Source organism: Schistocerca nitens, chromosome 11 (assembly GCF_023898315.1).
Source record: "Schistocerca nitens isolate TAMUIC-IGC-003100 chromosome 11, iqSchNite1.1, whole genome shotgun sequence".
Lineage (NCBI taxonomy): Eukaryota > Metazoa > Arthropoda > Insecta > Orthoptera > Acrididae > Schistocerca > Schistocerca nitens.
This window is the reverse complement of record NC_064624.1, coordinates 132,088,201-132,111,756: the sequence shown is the minus strand read 5'-3', so window position 1 is coordinate 132,111,756 and position 23,556 is coordinate 132,088,201. Positions and strand designations below refer to the sequence as shown.

At 41.7% G+C, this 23,556-nt stretch overlaps 1 protein-coding gene across 3 annotated transcripts in view; it reads right to left on the bottom strand.

Annotated features, from left to right (window-relative positions):
* Positions 1-245: 245 nt before the first annotated feature.
* LOC126213235 (insulin-like growth factor 2 mRNA-binding protein 1) overlaps positions 246-23,556 on the bottom strand; it is a 920,751-nt gene continuing 897,440 nt past the window's right edge. For all 3 annotated transcript variants that reach the window (XM_049940885.1, XM_049940886.1, XM_049940887.1), the window contains 2 exons: positions 21,411-21,671; positions 246-8,539 (listed from right to left, as the gene is read on the bottom strand). In XM_049940885.1, coding sequence (XP_049796842.1) covers positions 8,345-8,539; positions 21,411-21,671 — 456 coding nt within the window. In that variant the 3' untranslated portion in view covers positions 246-8,344. The remainder of the gene's footprint in view (positions 8,540-21,410; positions 21,672-23,556) is intronic.

Below are 23,556 nucleotides of genomic sequence, written 5' to 3'. Positions count from 1 at the left end.
AATTTGACACGATTTTTTAAAGCTAACAGCGAGCTCAATATTTGGTTTGTCCGTACATTTAATTCCATTTAATATCGCCTTCCAGCCTCTGTAAAAATGAATAGAATGCATGTGATACCACCTACAAATGTTGACCGACAGGCAGCACCACAATTTCTTCAGTGTCAGGAAAACTGGCAGGTGGGAAACAGGAGGTGGTACCGGGAAGAAAGTGGCCAGTTGTGAACAATCAAAACATTTGCAAGTTAACTAGAATAATTTAATATTTCTCTTTATGGTAGAAAAAGGAAAAAATGCAGGCGTGTTCAATGGACCACTTGTTTACAATTTTAATACAATATCTATTCAAACTGATTTTAAGATATTTTACTTTTTTAAAATTCCTTTTACAAACTCTCAATCAAACAATCATTCCAGACAAAAGTGTACAGCACCTTTTGTTATAAAAATGTAGCAGGCAGGCAAGAGACTTCCAACACTGTGAAAATTCACACGGGGCGACAGCCGCGAGTTGCCTGTACGAGAGAGCTTCCAGACGAATATGGATAGTCTACGAAGGCTATGGTACATTTCTTGTTGAACCTGATTGTTTAATTGGATGTTACGACACTTTACACTGAAGTATTATAAGATCGGTAAAGAAACCCAGGAGCACGTCTACACAATTTACTGTCAAACATAAAACTTACGTGTACGGTGACATCCAGGTAAGAAAGCTTGGAGGGAACAACATGATATTTAGACACAGATAAAACATTTCCAGATTTGCATTTGAGCAGCAGTACAGAAACAATGTAGATATATCTCAAGATGTGGGCCTCGACAGATCTCCAATTAATTTTCACTCAAATTTCGAATACAATTTTCCAGGTCGCTACACTCTTGCTGCCAGTGTACTCGCTACACAAATCTAATTAAAAATAACTGAGGCACATGCGAGTCCTGCCCCACACGTGCGTAGTCAGGTTTCAAACTTTGTTCTTTACTTGTTCAGCTAACAACCACTTTAAGAAAAAGTTGATAAAAATGACATCACAGCCAAGTTCTTACAGCCTCTTACAACATACTTGCAGGGTCTAACACCCATTACACAAAATTTTACAAAATTCATACTTAAATCCCACTGTCATTCCTCTCACACACTCAGATCATGACACACCTTTTTACCTACGACAGGTCGAGACAGCACCCAACCAGTACGCCAAATCAAAATTGTGCAGCAATGGTTTCTCGGTATACAGAATTGAGGAACAAGGTTCCAAGTACGCAGAAACAAACTGAACAGAGAAATGATTCTAAGCATTTCCGCACACAATTATTTTCAAATATCGGACCCAAACCCTGAGATAACTGTTTCTTTACAAACTGGCTGTCTGGTAAAGCAGACAAACATTCGAGCAATTTCTGAGCAGATAAGCCAGCAAACTGGGGCACGGCAGCAGCTCGCAGACTCCCTGAAGTGTAATGAGGTAGACAGGCAACCTTCCACAAACTGCAGCTCGTGCAAACTAAAGAAAAAGTGCATACGGAGTGCGAAATCTGGAAAATGTGGCACGCAAACTGTGCCCAAATTTCCGTGGAGCGTACAGTTCCACACCTTAAATCAACTGTGCCCAAAACCTTTTGTCATCTGCCGTACAGTCCGATCACGTGTCCTCGACGGAACTGTCGTGCCGGACGTCAGGCACGAAGCGGACCTCACGTCGGAGAGAAACTGTACACAAACGTATTACAATATCAGCTGCCCATAAAGCGCCAGAAGATACACGTTTCAGCTCTCAGACCCCACAGCCAGAAAGCATCTCACAGACCGACGACTATCACAGTCAGCGAGCTCCCACGCCCCGGTCAGCCGGGAATGTGGCCGGAGTCAGCTCGCAAGTATCACATTGAATGGGGCTTCCAAAAAGGCACAACTCGCTTTCCGGCGCGGGTCCGCTCGACCCGAAGAGCAATGGCAGATTCCCCACCCTTCCCAAATGGCCGGTGCGGAATAATCAACGAGAAACAAGAGACCGCAACGGTGGTAAGAGACACGGCGAATTCTGAACTCGCCCTAGTGGCAGCGTCAACACCTCAAAAAATATTTACAGTAAATGCGCCACTCGGGTGAGGCAGAGGGGGCGGGAAGGGAAACTGCAATAGGAAGCTGGGCTTCGAGAAAAATACTGGCACACTTTCGGGCAGCTCCTCGGTTTCGATGACAGACAGTAAACCCACGTGCAGAATTCACGGGATAGAGTGAAAAAAAATTTTTTTTTGCTCAGCCAAAAAGGTGAGCTCAGTGACACGTGCATTTCATCTTGTACAGTATTGATGAAATGGGTTCAAACTAGTATTTGCACCCTCCAAGACTTTACTTTTTATGATCCTGAATATAGGGGAAAAAAAGGGGGGAAATGAAGCACACAGTTGCACTGTTAATACGGAGCTTACATTGTGAGAATTTTTATCACAGGAATCGTTACTGTTAGGGTACAAGAATTGAGAGTACTCTGAAGGGAGTGCTCGACACACACAACTGGCAACACCGAATTTTACAATCTAGCCAGCTGGGGGGTGTGAGAGGGCGAACGGGAGCCCCGAGCACTTTAAATGTGTAACCGCACACATCCTCACCTCACAAATACGATCGTAATGATAAGATTATGTAACACATTAACAGCGCGTAACTGCATGTGTGCAATCGCTGCACACAATACTCTATGGAGGTTTCACGTTAATTTGGGAAACTCGACACAGGGAAAAATTTACTGAAGAAATACATTTTAAGTTTATCGGTACAACTAAAATGCCTTAATTCTGAACTGTAATTACCTGCATATCAAATCCCTGATCTACATAGAATACTAACAGAATTGAGAAAAAGAAATGGCTCATTCTATGGATAATAGCAGTAAATACAAGCATACAAACAGTATTCTGAGTATGGTACATTATGAATACAGCTTTTAAACTTTTGTTGTTTGCGTTACCAATGTGAAAGCATTTTTGTTTTTCTCCGAGTCTACAATTACAAATTTGATTCACCAAACACTACATTCCCAAACGCACTAATATCGTATAATTTTGGAAAATTTTCTATTGCGCTCATAAAACTTGCTCATTTTGATTTGTAGTTCTGGAAGCAACATTAAACAGACAAGATTTCAGAAACAAAATTACATCGATACATTTAAAAATGCCAACAACATAAGAAAAATTTAGTACAGAGGATCAACATCCTTTATTCGTACCAAATAAATTCCAAAGTTTAAAAAAAAATTCTAAATGAGGTAATAGAGGAGAGCTTAGTTCTAAAAAGAACCTGATTTACATTCCTGAGTTAGTTTGTACGAACAGCACCTTACAATATTTCTTTTCGTACATCCTTTCCAATTCTTAACATATTTCAGTATGGCACCTCCAAAATTGCTTGAAAAAGAATGAAAAATACACTGGTGGGTGCGAAAAATTCTAAATAACAAAAACTAAAGCAGATGAATTTTTGTTTCCGAAAATTAATTGTTGCCATAATTGCCCTGGCAGTGGAATGACAGACCAGCACAATCACTAACAAGCATAGCAACTACTAGAGTATTACATTTGCATCTGGAGCTATAAATATATTATTTTTCTTCCAACAATGCCCGTGTCAAAAGCCAGTTCGTTATGCCACTGCCAAATTTTCGACCCTAAGTTACATCAGAAAGAGGAGCATATGAAAATTTTCCTTTACAGCAAACAACAAAACACATTTCTCTATTAACACTTTTATATCTTAAGGAATAAAATCAATCATAAAAAAACGTGCGGGGTACATTGTTTAGTTGAGTGCAAACAAGCAGTTTTGACATTACATTTTCAAAAGGTAAAGAATTCATTTCAACAAAGTCAAAACTGCATGCTTCTTATGTGGACTTTGCTTTACAATTACAATTAACACATATGTAACGAACCAGTTACAGAATATTTGGAAACAAAAACACTAATTAACTGTACCTCGAGAAAGGCTCTTGTCAACCAAAACACGGTCAAATTCGACAAAGCAGCAACTGAACCAGAATTGCTTTTAGTTACATAATCACTTACATTTCTGTTTGAAAAACTGGATACTGCTTTGTTTCACTTTTACTATCAAGTCATCAAATCAATTTGTACCGAACGTACAGCTCGAGGTAGTGTCAATAGTCGCACCCTACACACTAACTAGTAAGGTACACTGTCTCGAAATATTTTCAGAAAAAAGTGGATAACTGAAATAAGTTCACTGAAAACTACACAAAAATACAAAGTGTGCCACAGCAAATTCTGTTCGGGAACATTTTTCGTCTATGGTATTCTTTACTCCAGCTATTGATTACAAAATTATTCCAGCAGAATCTGCCTGCTGTGGAGGCAAAAATATTCTTATTTAAATCTGTACTTATTACCTATGCAAATACCCCACTGACAAAACAACAAAAAGTATATATATATATATATATTTTTTAAAGCGCCCCGTTTGTCACCATCAAAAGCGTGGAAGCTTTCCGAGACGTCTCCGTCATTGTCAATGTAAAACAAGTAATACTTTAGCAAAACTGAAAATGCCGCTCGAAGTAAGTCCTACAAATGAAAAGGCTCGCACACGAAGTGGTTTCGCTTCCGCTCGCACCGAGCTGCGGACGGTCAGAAAAGCGTAGCTACTGGCAGGCACCGAGAACATCTCGCATGAGGTACTGAGAGGCATTTTCCAACGGAAAAGCTCACCTGAGTGGTCATTACACAAGAAAACCGTCAACAAACAAAATATTGTTCTGCTACATATATTCAACAACAGTTATAAGCTAAATATATAATCTTAATATATATATTATGTGTATGTGTGTGTATATAGATATATATTATATTCATCCTCATTATATAAGTACACAGAAAAAATAATCTGTCGATTATTGTACACAAATCTGACCGTCCGATTCTACATACGAGGTGCTGCCCCCAAAACCACTTTACATCTGCGTCTACGGCAGACAAACGGGATGCTTGTTTCGGAGCATTTAACTATTGTATTATTTTATAACCATTAAAGTGATAACTGCTTAAAAGTTCTTTTGCTTTTCCTTTAACAGCTACGGAATATAAATTGAGGTATAAACCACTGAACCCGTCGCCACTAACAGGTGGCACATGGTCTTTGTTAAACATTTTCCACCAGGGGCAAAACAAAGAGGACAGGAACTGAAATGTCAGATGTCGGGAAAAACCTGTCTCGTGTTAACAAATAAAAGAAAAACAGTTGGTGGAAGTAACCGAAAAGCTATCTGAAATGTAGGCAGAAAATGGTTCTCTTTCATACCCTAACAATATTGTTTGGTTCTGTAATGAGCCATGGGTATATAAATGGATAAGGTATAAATGGTTTTTCTTTTAAACTAAGGTACATTCTTCCCCACTGTATTAATATCCTGCAAACAAAGAAAAAGCTTCTATCTCCCTTTTCTCCCCTCCTGTGAAATTCACTTTTAACTATTTATCTATATTAATAATTACTACTATTTTACTTAACCACTGCAGTTTACACATCGGCAATCGATTATAAAGTTCTCATCTCAAAAAAAACTTGCAACGGATCAAGAAAAACAAAGAACAACACTATAATTATTTGAGTTAATGGTTTTTATTCTCTTAACTGTGGCAGGGCAAATATGAAAAACTTAATTCCCAGTCTTTTACTGTTTCATATCGCATTGTCGCCTATGAAGTTAGCATTCCCTTTAACTTTTACATTTTTCTTCGGGGGGGCTGGCTATCATTTCATCTTTTTTTGTTTATTTTTTCTTTTTTCCTCAAATATATTTCTGCTTGTGTTTGTGTGTGTGAATGTATTTATGCACAAATGTGTATACATATACTTGTTCCATCCTGTGTTACTATTTTGCAAAGAGTGCAAGGGTACTGTTTTGTTGATGTAGTTTCATTTCAAACATTGTAAATAGTGCCCACCTGCATTAAAACATATGCCCATGCAAAATGCTATTGCAAAATATTTTCAGTAGTCCTAATCTGGGTCAACTTACAGACATGCTGATGCTCAGTGAAAAAGAAAACAAACTCCCCAGCTTCTTACACTGTTCATGAAGCATCATCGGTCAATAACTGCTTTTTCTTTGTTCTAATTGGCTGTCACTTCCAACTGTGGAGGCTCTTAACTTTTGTACAAACTGGAGACTGGCGTAATTTGAAATGCTATATGGGTAGCTGGAGAGGTGCAACTTTTTTGCTACCAGTTACAAATTTTGAGTGCTGCTCCACAAAGGAAACCGAAGTCCATTTATCTCTGCCATCGCGACAATAGTGAAAAGTGGAACTGTCAACTCGCGTTCGTCGCAGACATTTTCCTTCGCGAATTTTGTAATGCCGTCACTTTTCTGCAACTGGAGAAGGTTTGTATTTCACTGCGTGAAGTCCACTGCCATATCTAATCAGGGGAGGGATCGAATTTTCCCGGGAAAGTATTAGTCGGATGCCAGAAGCCAGTTTTGTCTTTCGTGAACTGTTGAGGCAGTAGTGAATACGAGACAAATGAAGTATTAATGACAGAGCACTAATTTGACACTGCTACGCTGCACAAATGATTTAGTAAAGACGAGTCATTTGCTAATAAACAGCTTTTGCTTTTCCATTCACTCTCCATTTTCCCTTCCGCACACAGTCCAAAAAATTCGGACAATGCCGGCAATTTTTTTATTTAATAATTATTATATTAAAAAATCTAACAAAATTTTTATCCAACAATGTATCAAAAATAAAGACTTTGTTTTAAATAACTTTCAGTTTTTTATAAATGAAAAAGAAATTAAGATCACAATATATTATCACAAATTGTGACCATTATTCTGTCTAAAATGTCATTACTTTTTCATTTTTGTACTAATGAAAGGTGACACAGGTCACATTCCCACCTCCACTTTGAAGTCTGACCTTCCTCGTTTAATTCTCTCTACACCTGTCATTATCCACGTCTCCGTCCGTCGAAAGCATTTCTCCTCCCCCACAACACGCCTCACATTCGGAAGGAGAAACGTGCGTGTCGCCAATAGTGGGTCAAAAGTGTGTGCGCACAGAGCCACCCCTTTTTTTTTAAAGTCCTGTTCGTATAAAAAGTTGAATATGTAAAAAAGAATCTAAGGAAACTAAAAGATTTAAAGTCTCGTCGGGACCGACGGATTACGTTTGCCGCGACCGGAATGACTCTGAGGTATACTTTTCCTCCGCGTCTGGCAGTCCTCGGTCCCAGAGGTACAAAATGCCACAGAGCAAAAATGTCCGAGGCTCCAACGTAGTGAGAAAAACTCTCGTTTCCCTCTAATGCCACAATGGAAATATAACACGGTACCATATACAAAGTAAGGCAGACAGCGGAATTTTAAATCTTCCTAATTTATTTTCCAAATATTCAAAAGGAAGATCGACGGACCAAAGGCAAAGCTTCACCTCCAGATGAAGAAATAGGTCTGTACATCAATTCCAGACTGTCACGGGACACAGAAACACACATCCCGAACACAACAAGAGCGGTTGGCAAAGCACGATTTTGTGACTGGGATAAATTGGTAAAGCCGTAGAGGATGGTTCGAGAGGTGGCACGCCACTGTATATTACCTTTGAGCCCCAAGTCCCATCCTTCCCGTTTCCACTCTCCATTTACCTCGAAGAACAACAGGTAACAGGTAAGCAACATTACCTAACTAAGTCTGCACTCCGGGGCAGGTAGCCGTCCGAGACCGGTGGCGCCACGAAATACAAATATTTAACAGTGAACGTAGCACGCGTCTGCCGGCACGGAAGGGCAACCGGGCCCGGAGTGCAACCGAGCCGAAACATCACGATTCGGTCTGGCAGGGAGAACCCCGCCACAAAAAGGAGTAAAAGAAAACTGCATCAGACGGCCACACCGCCCACTCGATGCGAGGTAAATTGGCAGACGGCGGAGTGGACACCCGGGTCGGACCGGATGGGAAACGGACAGACAGAACGCACTCTCCTGCGGACGGCACCACCCGCACTCCCACTGTAATGTTAACAGGTGCTGACGTCACACTCCTTAAATCACTAATTCAGTTTCAGGAACTCGGGTCGCCGCCACGCCCCCGTGGCGACTCAAAGTCCGTACCCCTCGCACGTCCTCTCCCTCTCCACAGTCGTCGTCTCGTCTTTCTTTGGTATATCACAACACACGTACACAGTCACACGCTGCCTGTCGGCGCGTCCGCGTACATCCCGTCGCTGAGGTATATACGTTGTATCCCCGCCGCCGGCCGACCCCCCCTGGCGACAGCCCGACCCCCCGCCCACGTGGCCCCCGAGGCCGGGGCCGCCACTACTGCTGCTGCTGTTGTTGCTGCTGCTGCGGGGGAGGCTGCTGCTGCTGTTGCTGCGGCGGGGGTGGCGGCCCGTCGCGGCGCTGCCCACCCGGACCCCCGCCCCTCGGGGGCATGCCGCCGCCTCGGGGCTTGCCGCCGGGTACCAGTGGTTGGGCCTGCATCACCATCGCCCGGATGCGGCGCTGAGCCGACTGAAAGAAAGGTACATGTTAGTGGTGTGGAGGAGGGTAGCACTGATACACACCTTTTGTTCTTTAATTTTTAATGAATTGTCATCTTGTCAAATGAAAACTGTGACCTTATAAATGTTTATATAAAAATTTACACCGATATCACCGCATTACTACAGTACTCACACCTCCAGATGTGACGAAGAATCCTTAAACAATTCGATCGGGATACGTAAATTCAAGCTATAACATCACAATATGATATAAAATACAAAATATACCTGAAGTCATTAAGCAGTGTGAGAAACCGTTTCCCAATGTTCAATGTAGGTATAACCCAATTTCACGTATTGTGATGCATCTATTTGTGTATTAATCATGACAACTAAAGATGGGAGACAGTAATGTGAATACCACAGCAATTAAACAACCTCGATGTAATAAATAATTATACACTTTTTCCTACTGACTAAAGACAGTGGCAATGTCCATTGCCGTAAAGTTCACAGAGCAAAATAAATGACTTATTCCCTTCTCATGTATTTACCCACTAAGCTGCACATACTGTTTTTATGTTGAGTTTCTATAGATCCCAAAGCCCTGTAGTCTCACACAAGACCCTTCGTGTCTAACAGTGCAGGAATTGACGAGTCTCCAACACACACACACACACACACACACACACACACACACACACACACACACACGGCTGCTCAGAAAGATGGGACCACTTTAATTAATAATTATTCCACGAAATACAACTTGTACGTGAAAAACCAGCATACGGTGGTAACAATTTTATAGTTTATGAACACTGGTTATAAATGTTGAACTTGATCCCTGAACAAGAAATAAATATAAGGTAGCCAAACTTGTCCCGTATAATCGATACCACCAGTCGTGCAGTTCTGCAGGTCGGCCAGCGGTGTCTGTGGAAGCGGGCCAACTTCACGAGAAAAAGTCAGATGGTGCGATATTGTAACAACTCGGCAGCTGGGATGTAATGGCCTACCTTCTCTTCAAAAATGCAGATGTTGAGGTGCTGATTGGGCAAAGCCCTGTGCTGTCAAAAAATGAAATCTTCCGAGTCTTTGGTACGTTGAGCAAATAGCTGCTTTCTTCAGTTCATCTCACACGCTCTTCTGACACACAGTTGGCCCCCACGCTTTGTCCTTTGCAGACATCTCGTTCACCCAAATTGCTCGAACCAACGGTCACTTAGGTTAGGGCATCAGGGAACTACAGAAAGAGCGTCTGTCTAAAAGGGGGCAGGTAAAACACAGTAAGTTGTAGAAACTATCGGTATTGTAAGTTGCCGTAGCTGTGTTGGAAAAGAACCAGAGCTCCAAGCCCTAATAGAAAGCACTGAGGCTCAAATAATTATACGTACAGAAAACTGGCTGAAGCCAGAAATAAGTTCAGCGGAAATTTTTTCAAACAATCTAACTGTGTTCAGGAAGGATAGACTAAATACAATTGGTGGTGGAGTATTTATTGCTGTCAGAAGTAGCTTGCCTTGTAGTGAAATTGAAGTAGGTAGTTCCTGCAAAATAGTACAGGTGGGAGTACACTATTAATCGGATTGCTCTACCGACCTCCGACTCTGAAGATATAGTTGTTGAACAGTTCAAAGAAAACGCGAACCTCATTTCAAATAGGTACCCCACTCTCACAATTACGGTCGGTGGTTACTTATCAACCCTCGATATGCTGGAAAAATTATATGTTTACAGCCGGCAGCAGACATAAAATGTCGTCTGAACTTGTACTGAATGCTTTCTCAGGAAATTATTTTGAGCAATTAGTTTACGAGCCCACTAAGCATAAATGGTTGCGAACGCATACTTTACCTCTAAGCAACAAATAATCCTGGGAAAATAGTGAGCATCTTGACGAATACAGGGATTAGCAACAACAAGGCAGTAGCTGCTAGGCTAAATACTGTAACTTCTACAACCGTCAAAAAGGAACGCAAAGTATGTCTATCTAAAAAAGCTGATGAAATGCTCTTAACACCATTTTAAGAGGCAGTCTGCACTCCTTCCGATATGATCGTGTAAGCGTAAAAAAGTTGTGCAATGATTTCAAAGAGATAGTATCGACAGCACTCCAGAGATGTATACCACAAATTAATGAGCACGGTACTGATCCCTCATTGTACACAAAAGGGTCAGATCGCTGTTGCAGAAGCAGCAAAAAAAGCATGCCAAATTTAAAAGAACACAAAATCCGCAAGATTGACAAAGTTATGCAGAAGTTCGGAATATAGCGTGTACTTCAATGCGAGATGCTTATAATAATTTCCACAACAAAATTTTGTCTCAAAATCTGGCAGAAAACCCAAAGAGACTCTGGTCATACATAGCACACCAGTGGCAAGACGCAATCAATACCTTCACTGCGCGATAACGGTGAAGTCACTGATGACAGTGCCACTAAAGTAGAGTTATCGAACACGCTTTCCCGGAACTCCTTCGGCAAAGACGACGAAGTAAATATTCCTGAATTCCAATCGGGAACAACTGAGAAATATAGAAATAGATATCCTCGATGTTGCAAAGCGGCTTAAATCACTTAATAAAAGCAAGGCTTCCAGTCCGTACTGTATACCAGTCAGTCACGTACCTCTCCCCGAGTATGCCGATACGATAGCTCCATATTTAACAATTATATACAACCGCTCGCTCACGGAAAGATCCGTATCTGAAGACCGGAAAATTGCTCAAGTCACACCAACACTCAAAAAGGGAAGTAGGAGTAATCCGTTGAATTACAGGCCCGTATCACTAATGTCGATTTGTTTGCAGTAGGGTTTTGGAACATGTACCTCTAAGAAAACGATTTATTGACACGGTCAGCATAGATTCAGAAAATATTGTTTCTGCAAAACTCAACTAGCTCTTTATACTCACTAAGTAACGAGTGCTATTGACACAGGATGCCAAACTGTTTCCGTATTTTTAGATTTCCAGAAGGATTTCTACACCGTTCCTCACACGTGTCTTCTAAGCAAACTGCGTGCCTACGGAATATCACCTCAGTTGTGCGACTAGATTTGTGATATCCTGTCAGAAAAATCACAGTTTCTAGTAATAGACAGAAAGTCGAGTAAAACAAGTATTATCCGGCGTTCCCCAAGGAAGTGTTATAGGCTGTCTGTTGTTCCTGATCTATATTAATGACATAGGATACAATCTCAGTAGCCACCTTAGATTGTTTGGAGATGACACAATCACTTACCGTCTTGTAAAGTCATCAGATAACCAAAACAAACTCCAAAATGATTTAGGTATCTATATGGTGCAAAAAGGGACAACTGACCCTGAATAAAGGAACACGTGAAGTTATTCACGCGAGTACTAAAAGAAATTCGCTATAATTCCATTACGCAATAAGTCACACAAATCTGAAGGGTGTAAATTCAACTAAATACTTAGAGATTACATAGATAATGTTGTAGGTAGAGCCAAGCAAAGACTGCAATTTATTGGTAGAAGGCGCAACAGATCTACTGAAGAGACTGCTTACACCACACTTGTCTGTCCTATTTTGGAGTATCACTCTGTGGCGTGGGATCCACATCGGACGGGACCGACAGATGACATCGAAGTACAAAGAAAGGCAGCTCGTATCATTTTATTGCGAAGTAGGAGAAAGAGAGCCACAGAAACGATACACAAATTGGAGTGGCAACCACTGAAACAAAGGCGTTTTTCGTTGTGACTGGATCTTCACGAAATTACAATCACCAGTTTTCTCCTCCGATTGCAAAAACATTCTGTCGGCACCCACCTACACAGGGAGAAATGCGTATCGCGATAAAATGAGAGACGTCGGGGCTCGCACAGAAAAACTTAAGTGCTCATTTTCCCGTGTGCCATTCGAGAGTTGAACAGTAGAGAGACAGCTCGAAGACGGTTCACTGAACCCTCTGTCGGGCACTTTATTGTGAATGGCAGAGTAATCACGTAGACGTAGATGTGAGAAACAGAATTATAAACAGAATGGCCTCCGCATTAAAGTTGGCGTCTCACTACTTCTGAACTCGAGAACGGAATGCGGCAAAACTTTTAGTGCACGGTAGCTACCTTACTGTCACAAACTGGCTATATGTCGAGGTGAGCCCTCTAGTGGGGGTTTACACAACTGTCAGTGCTCTGGTGGAGGTAACTGAAACATTAGTAGTTCTATTCCACTATGTGCAGCTTAGGCAGTTTTCCAGAGCTTTAGTAAAGGTTCGGAAGTTCATTAGGCAACACACTACTGTACTTTTTATGAGTTTCATAAAAATAAGTAACCTGTGTGCAGTTCCTAAACTAAATACGATTATTTTCAATCTGTCCAGCAACTTTCACTGAAATTAACACCACACAACTAAATCATTCAGAATTCTAACATACAGTTCCAGTGTCAACTTTCACGTCCAGCAGAATTACCACAGACTCGACAAAATAAAGCGTATCTTCTGTGAGTTAACTACCACTAAAACAAAAAGACAATGTGACAGATTAATTTGTGAGCGAAAGCATGGACCTTGAAACAAGACTGAACCAGTTTGCTGTCTTATTTTTCACAGATTATATTAATGCCATTCTTTCCATTTCTGTATCTACTTTTGGACTACAGCTGCACAGTAAATACCGTAATTACTTCACAACAGCACTAGGCAAAGGACAGACTGATACTCACCATACAGACGACACAGTGAGTTTCAGACACGCACAACCGAAAGACGTGTCGCACACTGAGCTTTCGGCAAACGGCTTCTTCGGGAAAGAAAGAACAAACGTGTATTACACGAACGAGCACACCACAGACGTACACGCTCACTAGTCGGAGCTAGCAGTCGTTTGCACGAGGTGTGCTCGCTTGTGTGAATGCGTGTTTTCTGAAGAAGGCTTCGTCTGGAAGCTCAATATCTAACAGTCTTTTCGTTGTGCCTGTCTTCACAATGAAAGCAATCTGTCTTTTCATAATACTATCAACATTTGAACCTGGACTTCCCATTGTTACAATTACTTCACAGAAGGTTTTTCCAACTTTTATCATTCGGACAGTGATTCAGAGGTTCTGCCGATTCCTACGATGTAGTTTGTTTCGTTATGAAATTTTTATTTTACAGAACTTTTTTCCTTCTTCTTCAGAGTACTACACTCATTAAAAACAACCCCACTAAGAAACTTTTGTTGGAACATTTCCCTGTATCGAGTTAAAGATATAGATATCAGTTTTTTCTTAATATGCAATAATTTGGAAGTTATTTTAATTTTAAATTATAACTTCATATACAGGCTGTTAAAGAAAAAATTATTCAATATTTCAGGGAATGACTGTGTGCATCAAAACAAGAAAAATGTATCTTATAACCATGGGTCTAACAAAGCACACAGTCTGAAATATGACCACTTGTTCACACGAACTGCTCAACACGATGTCCATTTCTCTCAATGTACGCCCCTTCCCTTTGGCGTAAGGTCTCTCGTGCTCTTTGCAATTGGCCCGGTCGGTTCTTAATGTGCCGAGATGCACAGAAGACAATTGTGTAGTGTCTGCATACCATTTATTGGAGTGGCACTGACCGAGTGCTTCACGTCTCCTAATAAGAAGTCTAGTGGATTAAGGTCCGGGGAACGAGCAGGCCGAGGTATGGGACCTCCGTAGCCAATCCACCAGTTTTCAAATTTCCCCGTCAGGTGCCGAAGTACAATGCAGAGAAAATGGGCTGGTGTGCCATCACGCACGAACCACGTCTGTAGTCTGTCCTGACATGGCACATCCTCCAGCAAGATTGGCAGTGCATTCTTCAGAAGTGCTGATAATGAGCCCTCGTTGATCTCTGTGGTAGCAGAGATGACCCTAGTAAGAATGCCGATCCGTACACTGATCGAGAACTGATCCCGATGCCTCGTTTGGGGATTGTCATTGGCCCACAGATGCTATTACGGAAATTTATAATGCCACCTCGTGTTAATTGTGCCTCATCAGTAAATAAAATCTTGGAGGCAAATTGTGGATCTGCACCACAGTGACACAAGAACCATTGGCAAAGCTGCACTCTGGCAGGGCGGCCTCGTGTCCTAAAGGCCTGGACATGCCGAACACAGTACAGACGTAACTGCTCACGAAATACTTCCCTGACCAGAAGATGACGAAAACCTTCAGCTGCTGCTATTCGTCGCACACTGGTTCCGAGATTGTTGCCCACTGCACCTAGAACACGCTCCTCCATTTCGGGCATGCAAACTGAACAGGGCCTCCCACTACTTTGTTGGGTGCTACGGGACCTGTTTCCCCGAGATGCTGGAACAATCACCTAACTAGCTTAACAGACGGTATTTTGCATGCCGGATATCGTTCGGTGTACAGGTTACGGGCTCTCAAACTCCATCTGCTAAACCGCAGCAGTAAACCGTGTACGCCACTTCCCTCGTGGAATACAAAGCCTCCATTACTAGGTCGTCTCAAGAGTATCAGCAAGAGAGAAAACATGTTGTAATGTACCACAAAAATCGCAACAACATGCACTTTAAACGTGACCTGTAAGTAGGCCGAACATCACAGTACACAGCCGGAGTTAGTTAGAAATCTACGAGAACGAACATATGTAACTATACTATAGTACAATAGCACTACATAAACGGAACAACTCACTGAAGGCCACAGAGCAAACTAATGTTTACATCAATACTGCACAGTAGGATCCCAGCACGCTCAACCTCGGTACGACACGGAGCTCTGATGCACCGAAGGCATTCGGTATCTGCAACCACACGTTCGTGATGCCTTCCTACCTCACAATATTCCATGCCAGGGGCTGTAATTAACATTAATTATCAGGGAGACATCTGCAGTAGGACAAGCAGTGCATTGACATGGATGAGATCACAAGAGCACTTCCTATGGACACGTGTTCATATGGCATATGTCACAGTGCATGCTTTGTAGGGACCTCAGACGTTTCTATCTTGTTTTGATGAGTATTATCATCCCCAGAAATATTAGATGATTTTTTTAACACCCTGTATAATGCAATAATGATGACTGATACATTCCACTCCAAAAGCATAGGGCCTAAATAATATTTAACAAGGCATACAAATTATCAAGACGTAGAAGAACACACCTCAATCACATCGTAGTGTTATACACTATGAGATACTGATTCCAATATGAACAGGCTCCAATTTGAGACACTTTATAGAGCTCTAAAACACAGTGAGGTGAGAGTTTTTATTGTTAGTAGCAGCAAGTAACATTCGGTACTTGGCACTTTCCACAATTTGTTAAGATTAGGTGAAAACTTTCCGTTAGAGTTCTGCGTAACAATCTTGTGATACCTAATTAATATTGTTGTTTTCAGCATGTAAGGGTTAGGACAAACAACCTATGCATTCATTACTGAATAAATGATTTTTCTGAACCACACCATTATCACAAACAATGAAATTTATTGACACAATGAAATTCCAACAGTAACTGAAATGTTTGGCCAGAACATTAGAAACTGGCACTGGTAAGTTTTGACGGGCATTCCTACCCTGAGTGATTCAAATAGCTACTGAGGGCAGGGTCATGTGTGGGTGGTCGTTACATCACTGTGTGGACGGTGGACAGTTGTCATGCTCGGCAGCAGAGAATGGTCAACAGTTGTAGTGATGCCAACCGGCTGACAGCCCGTGATGTCTTGCAGTGTTGTATTAGGCCAATTTTAATGCTCCCACTACCTATTCTATGGCACTATTTCCAGATAGAAATACAACAGTCTCTGTTCACTTCTGGAAGTCTTGTCGGTTCATTTTATGTAATGTAACGTCAATAAAATAATTATTTTAGAAGTTTAATGTGTGGAGTGTCACATTAGATTTTCAAAACAATTTTTGTATACTAAATTTTGACTAACAGGGGATTTAATGAATGCAACTAATATGGATTATGTAATTTTTAGGGACAATATACAGTAATTCCACACTACTCCACTATAGAATGAAAAACTGTAATTGAAGTGGCTTCACAATTATTTGCAATGAAGTCACTAACAGTGGGGAGCCAAAGTTTACGAAGAAAAATTCAAATTGTAAAGACAGTTTGTGGAAACTGAAATTATTCCCTTCTGTGCGATGTAAGCATTTTGTGCTGTGAAATGCCGTCAGTAATGTTTAATGAGTTACATAGTGTTTTACCTACTATTATTCTGAGTCAATGGGTGCTACAGTACACAATTTGCATCACTAGCATGAGAATGAATAGGAAAGCCACTTTTTTCCACTGAACAGCTGTTATATAGTGATTGTAGCAGCTGATCTACAACCATTACTGAACTTACTCATTCGTAGCCAACACACTGGGTCTCTCAAGTTTCTAATGATGAATTTTTAGTACGTGCTTTAGTGGCTAATCGGTATAGCATCTAACCGTCAACAGAGCTCTGGTTCCGTCTTCCATCAGTTCACTTTTCGTAGTTCACTGTTACACATTACTACTACCCTGTCACCAGAAAATATAAATGTTTCGTTTTCAAACATCAGCAACAGTGAAATTGTTTTTCTGATTATGTTTCAGCTTTCCTAACTATCAGTGCAGAAATATGTTTTCAGTATTTCTCCAATGTAAAGATTTTTGAGCACAATGAGTTATACAAAATACATTGATGTTCAAAATTAAAGCAACAAATGGAAATTTTGTAAGGCTGCATTCATTTTGCCACAAAACAGTGTAAACACATGACAGTAAAGTACAAACAATGTAAAGAATACATAACAACATCAACTGCAACATGAATGATGATGATGATAGCTTTTTCCCCAACAAACGAATTTGCACAAACATTCTGACAACTGGTTAATGTGCTCAATATAGGATGTGACTGCCTTCGGTACCAATACAGGCCTAACAACAGGACTTGCTGTGAATGATGTCATCAATCTCGTATCGAGGCAATAGCGTGCTTTCTTCCGGCATTATATTCCATCAACACGAAGTCTGGGCCCACAGCACCAGTTACAACCGCGCACGAGGTCCCAAGATTTCTTCGCGGTACACGACAGCAGTACAAGCTTGCCGATTCACCTGTACAATTTCCCGAAGAGGTGCGAGTGGTCAACATAATCCCTGTCGACACCATTAGGAACCCGCCTCAATATCAGTCTCTTTCCACGTGCTCCCCAGATGCAAATCCATCGAGTATCCCTCTCCAGATCAAACTGGGACTCTTCTGTGAAAAGAACACTGGCCCAATGTTCGATCATCCGTGTGGCATATTGACAGCTCCGCTCTAGACATTCCCCTCTGTGAAGATGCCAGAGGTAAACAGACAGCAGGTCATCAACAATGAAGGCCACTCTGCTGAAGGTACAACATTTGCCATCAGACAACATGTCCAGGGGATGCTTCAAGGTCAGATGCAGGTTGCAGTAAGGCAGTACCTTCATACCCTTACAGCCAAATAATGATCCACTCTTCCGGATGTCACGTACGGTAGGCCCTGTCCCGGTCTCCGGGATACAGTTTCAGTCTCTATAAACTTTCACCTCACCCGAGAAACAGAAGGATTCGCATTAGCCATCGGGTCACATCAGTTTGTGACTCCTGCTTCAATTCTTCCTATGGCCAGAGCCCGGTAGGCGTCTTCTCTGTGTCGTACTGCACTGTCCGAGACTGTATACACCACAATTGTGGATGTCTTACTGCTCTGCAAAGACTACCCCTTCGATAGGTAACCTGACATCACTGCTGGCACGGTTGTCCGTTGATCAGAATGACATCATCTGTGCAGAACGCAATCTTAACTAAATCTGACAGTTTGTATGATTATATCATGAATTAGACACGGGATGGAAATACGAGTTTGCTGCTATAATTTTGGAAACCAGTAAACATTATGTGGAGACAAAAACTATATTCAGAGATTTGATTAAACTAACTTCTAAGATGAATATTCCTACAGGAAAAACTAAAATTGCTTAAATAAAACAAATCAAAGTATACCTGCAGAATGTCGAGAAAGCTGTAAAAATTGGTGTATGTCTGACATATACACTACTTCACATCACTGTTCACTATACTTCGCATTAAATGTACAGCCACACACGAATGGTGTTTGCTTTAGCTACATACCAAATAACACTTTAAGTACTACTTTGGTGCTGCTTATCAGATCAGTGTCTCGTTATAGCCACTAGGCCACTACTTCAAATTTGTACACCCCACACGCAGTCTGGAAAAATCTTTGTGGCCACCCGATGACTGCCCACCCTCTCCCTATACAGGCTCTGTAACGGTGACAAACCAAAGGGTAAGTGGATTCATTTGTCGGTGTTACGGCTTGCCGCAAAAGCACAGCAGTATACACAAATATTTTTTTCTCCCACTTTACTGAGAAATTTGTTGACAATGAGTCCTCTAGCTGCTGCTGCCAAGTTAGTTTGTTGTCCTTGATCACTAACCTGGTGCTGAGAGTTCTAGGTGTACTTGCTACTACCAAACCCCAACTACTGCAATGTACAAACACGGAACTACACAATTAGATCAAATGGCGTGTACCTTTGTGTGTTACATTTGCAACACCTGTCTGTCTGACAAGGTCAGTGCCCTGTTCGCCTAGCTAGTTGGTTACAGCCAGAAGAGGTAGCCACCACACAGTATGTTTACTTAATCGGCTCCTCAGTATGCAAGCTCCCAAATACCTCACATCAGAGAAACCCCACAATACTGGGAGAGAGGGTTATTTTATGCCCACATTTCGAAAATATTGCAATCGAGTCATGCACTTTATATCTTAAAATTTTTAAAAATGTTTATTTTTAATTAAGTCTTCTATCAAATTCCTTAAGTGTTTGAAATTTTTCAGTTAAACTTGACCCAAATTTTTTTTGTCTTATTAGTAGTGTGACCTTTTACAATGAAATCGTATTCAACAGGTTCTGGTTTAGGACCCTCTTTGAAATGTATGCTGTGAGTAAAAAAAAAATTAACAATTGCTAATGTAATTAGTGTTATTTAAATTTTTTCTGCAGTGGTCACGAAGGCACCCTCGGTACTACATGTTACTGAAAGTGTTAGTATTGCTAAGAGAGTGCTAAAAGGTATTTTCACGTTCTGTATTCTATTTGCACACCAGACGTCAACAGTATGTTGGTAACCCTTTCACTGCTGTGGGTGTACATAAACAACCCCTCAGGTGCTGTGGACACACACACATGCACTGCTTGTATTTCTCCGAGTGTTATGGATGTCTGTACACATCCTGAGCTGCCGACTCGTGAACGAAAAGTTTTGAGTGTTTATAATACGTGTACTCACTGTGTGCTACCATTTGCAAAAGAACCTCGTTTATGAGCTACAATTGTTACAACCACACAATACGCGATGTGCAAGGACGTGAACAGGTGCATCGCATACAACCGTCCTTCGGATATAAAACTCGACAACTATAAATGGAATAAGATATCCTTCTGCTCTCAATTCTAAAGAAAATTTCGACATCTTACCTACATTTCATTCACTGCAATGTGCGAGCTAAAATCAGCCACACGCTAAGATCACACAATGCTTTTTACCTCTGAAATACATTTAAAGTTTTGGGCAACCTTTTATTTAATTTGGTGCAGCGCAGTAACTACAGCATGTAATGTAAAGAAATTCAGTCCTCTATCGAGTGAAAGCATCTGACTGAGATCAAAATTTTTCCCCCGATCTTTTCAAAAAATCAGGTAGTAATTCATATCAGACAGAAAGCTGCCTCTCAACAAAGGCATCAGCATCTGGCAACAAGTACAGCCATAACACAGACCACCACCAGTACAGACTGCAGTGAAGATGTCCATAGCAGCAAAAGGGTTAATATCAGTTAATAACAATCAACGATTGTTCTTTTTACTTTTTTAGAGTGGGCAGAAAGTAAAAATTTGTGTTACTTACAATGCTTTGGTATTGCTAGGGATAAGTACTACTCGTATCGTCGTAATCTAAACAGGTCTCACTTCACTGGTATCCTAGCTATGCCCATTCATAAAAAAAAATAAAATAAAATCTCAAAAATTTCTTTACTGTTGCTGCCCTGCACTCTGCTCACAGTTCAATGCCTTGCAACTTTCAAGAGGCTGAATCATTTTCTTCTTACTCTCACAAAGTTTTATCAATTTTTAGTCCAATCTCCACACCCCGCCCCCCCTTCCCGCCATCCAATGACATGATCTCCCAATTACACTGCGTGCCACTTTCTTTTCCCTAATCTTCGTCAATTGTGATTATTTTATCTCTCCCCCCACCCAAAACAATTGCTCCTCACCTGTCCACTGCTGCTAGCACTCACAATTCATATTCACTTGCCTGAAATTCATATTTATTGTTGTATCTGTCACAAATGACTATCTGTATTACTTATGTTACAGTAATTTCCAAAATGCTGGATTTTTATACAAAATTTTAACACTTAACGAATGCAATATAAAATATAGATTTAAGAGTGTGCCAGACTGACCAAATCTTCTAAGGATAAGTAAAATCATAATACTTTCCTCAACCTCCTCCTCTACACATTCCTCATATATTACCTCCTAAAGACTAATTTCTCATCCATCTCACTTCCAAGAACTTCATTTCACTTGTTCACACCTATCTTTTTTCACATTTTCTGTATTCCAAATTTCTGCAGCATACAAAAAGGAAAGCGTGTACAGTTCACGGGTGAGGTGTAGTGGAAACTACATCACCACACGCCAATCTGGTGCATTAACGGATTGTATTTACACTGCACATACTGGCTATTTAGTCAAATGTGACACGAAGGTCGAGGCTCGTGGCAATTTCTCGAAAACGACAGTGAAAAATTAGCTAATGCACACACAATAAATACGTTACAGCCTACGATGACATTTTCTCCCTGGAAATGTACCTGGACCGAGAAGAAGGGCCCGATGATGTGGACGGAGATCTCGTCGTCCGGGCCAGGTGGCGCGCCGCCGCCGCCCTGCTGCTCCGGCAGCTTCACCACCGAGCCGGTGACGCGCTGCAGCTCGCGCACGTTCTGCCCGCCCTTACCGATGATGCGCCCCACGTGACCCGCAGGCACTAGCAGCTCCACCGTCAGCCGCACGTCGTCCGTGCCCGCCACGAAGCCCTCCTCGCGCATCTTCTCGAAGATGAGGTACTGCGCCTGAGGGACGGGAGCGGGAAAATCGGTCAGGCGTCTGGACAGACTCGGGTCTAAAATTCTGTCCGGTAACCCCGAGAGATAAATCGACAGAGTTAAGTCCGGCAATTTACAGTGTTACAAATATGCAAACGATAAATGCTACACTCTCGTATCAACTGCGGAACACGATCCACTACGTCGATAAGTAAATCGATCCAATAAAACTTAGTACAGTAAGCTATATTATTGTATAATATTATTTACACCACATTTACATATCGAATAATAGATAAACGTGTGTGAAAATTGTGTTTGCACTTAAGTTATGTTCATTCACAATTTGCTACGCATATTTTCAGTTTGTGCAACTGATTGTATCTGCAATAATTGTTGTTACCGATTACTGAAATATTCGTAAATGCTAAATTAAAACTGAATTTTACATAAAATATCACATTGGGTGAGATCGGGACTACACGCCAGGAACTCTCGGCCCTCCCACTTCTGTCGGTGTAATTTCTGCATTACAACATTTGCAATATAGGGACTTGCGTTATTACGAAGAGAGCAGCAGCCTTTGTCACACCAGCTTTTGTTGCCTGCAACAGTGTTTTTAAGGAGCATCAGGTGCTATACGTGAACAGCCAAAGACGAGGCCGGCCTCCCAGATGGGCCGTCATCTCGTGTCGAATCGCGACCGTCACGGAACTTGACGCACCGTTTTACTATATCGGTTTTCGATAGAGGTACTGCCACTGAACACTCTCCAATCTCCGACAGATGTCTACCGGTGTTTGTCATTTGGCAGCCGAGAAAAGAATACCGGCACACCGGACCCATTTGAAAGCTTTTGGTAATAACGTCAACGCAGTTCAGATTTACCGCACACGAATGCTGTGCCAATTGCCAGTCTACATGTCACTACTTACATGCCTGCATCAGTCTCACTACATTGCATATACGCTGCAGCAACAAGCTCAAACAGAAACATTTTGATTTCCCCGTATACTGCCAGATAGTTCTGAATCTCGACATTTTAAATGGCCAGGAAGTCTGACGCCGATGAATTAGTAAACACTAAATACAGTACCGACATCAGTTGATAGGAACACTGTCAACTTAACAGAAGCCGCACTCGGGAAGTGCTGCTTCTGGATGCCCCATCTGATGCTCCTGTCAATTTCTACCTTTCAGGAAGTGTGAGGGAAGCATTTACAGATAGGGCCGGAAGCGTGTGTGGCGAAGCACTACGAAAAAGTCTCGACCCACGGTGGACGACGCTGGCAATGCCTCGGCAGCTGTCTGCGACGGCCCGCTCTGTTGGCAGACTCGTCTCACAGCCAAATGGCAGCTGTGTCTACAGTGACACTGTGCAGGCCACAGACTGCCATAAAATAGGGCACCGTAAATGCACTGGTACTGATAGGTGTCTGAAGTAGCAGTTGTTTTCCTAGAGTGCTACTCGGACAAAAGGACACTGTAGAAATGTCACAGACAACAGCACCCATTTACAGGAAGTTCTTGATGGTAGCCCAGCTCTGTATGGCCTGGAATCTGTCTTGCAGGTGCAATCTTCTGAAGTCAGACAAAGTCCATTTTCATTTAGGCCATTACAGAAATGACCATAAATGGGCTCGAGTACATCCAGTCAACTGCAACAGCGTCTATTACACAGAACCGAAGTTATTTTAACATTGCAACCACTGTGTCGTAGCGTAAAGGGCCCTCAATCTTAAGATTTAACGAGACTTCCCGTGCTGAAATCTGATCGTTACGTCGACTGGTCGGACATTTCTAACTCTGTGGCTTGATGTGCTTCTCAACAGGATGGAGCCACCTCACACGTGGCCAGACAGCCTACAGAAAAGTAAACTGTTCCCAGAATGAATTTTTTGGTTTCCAGCAA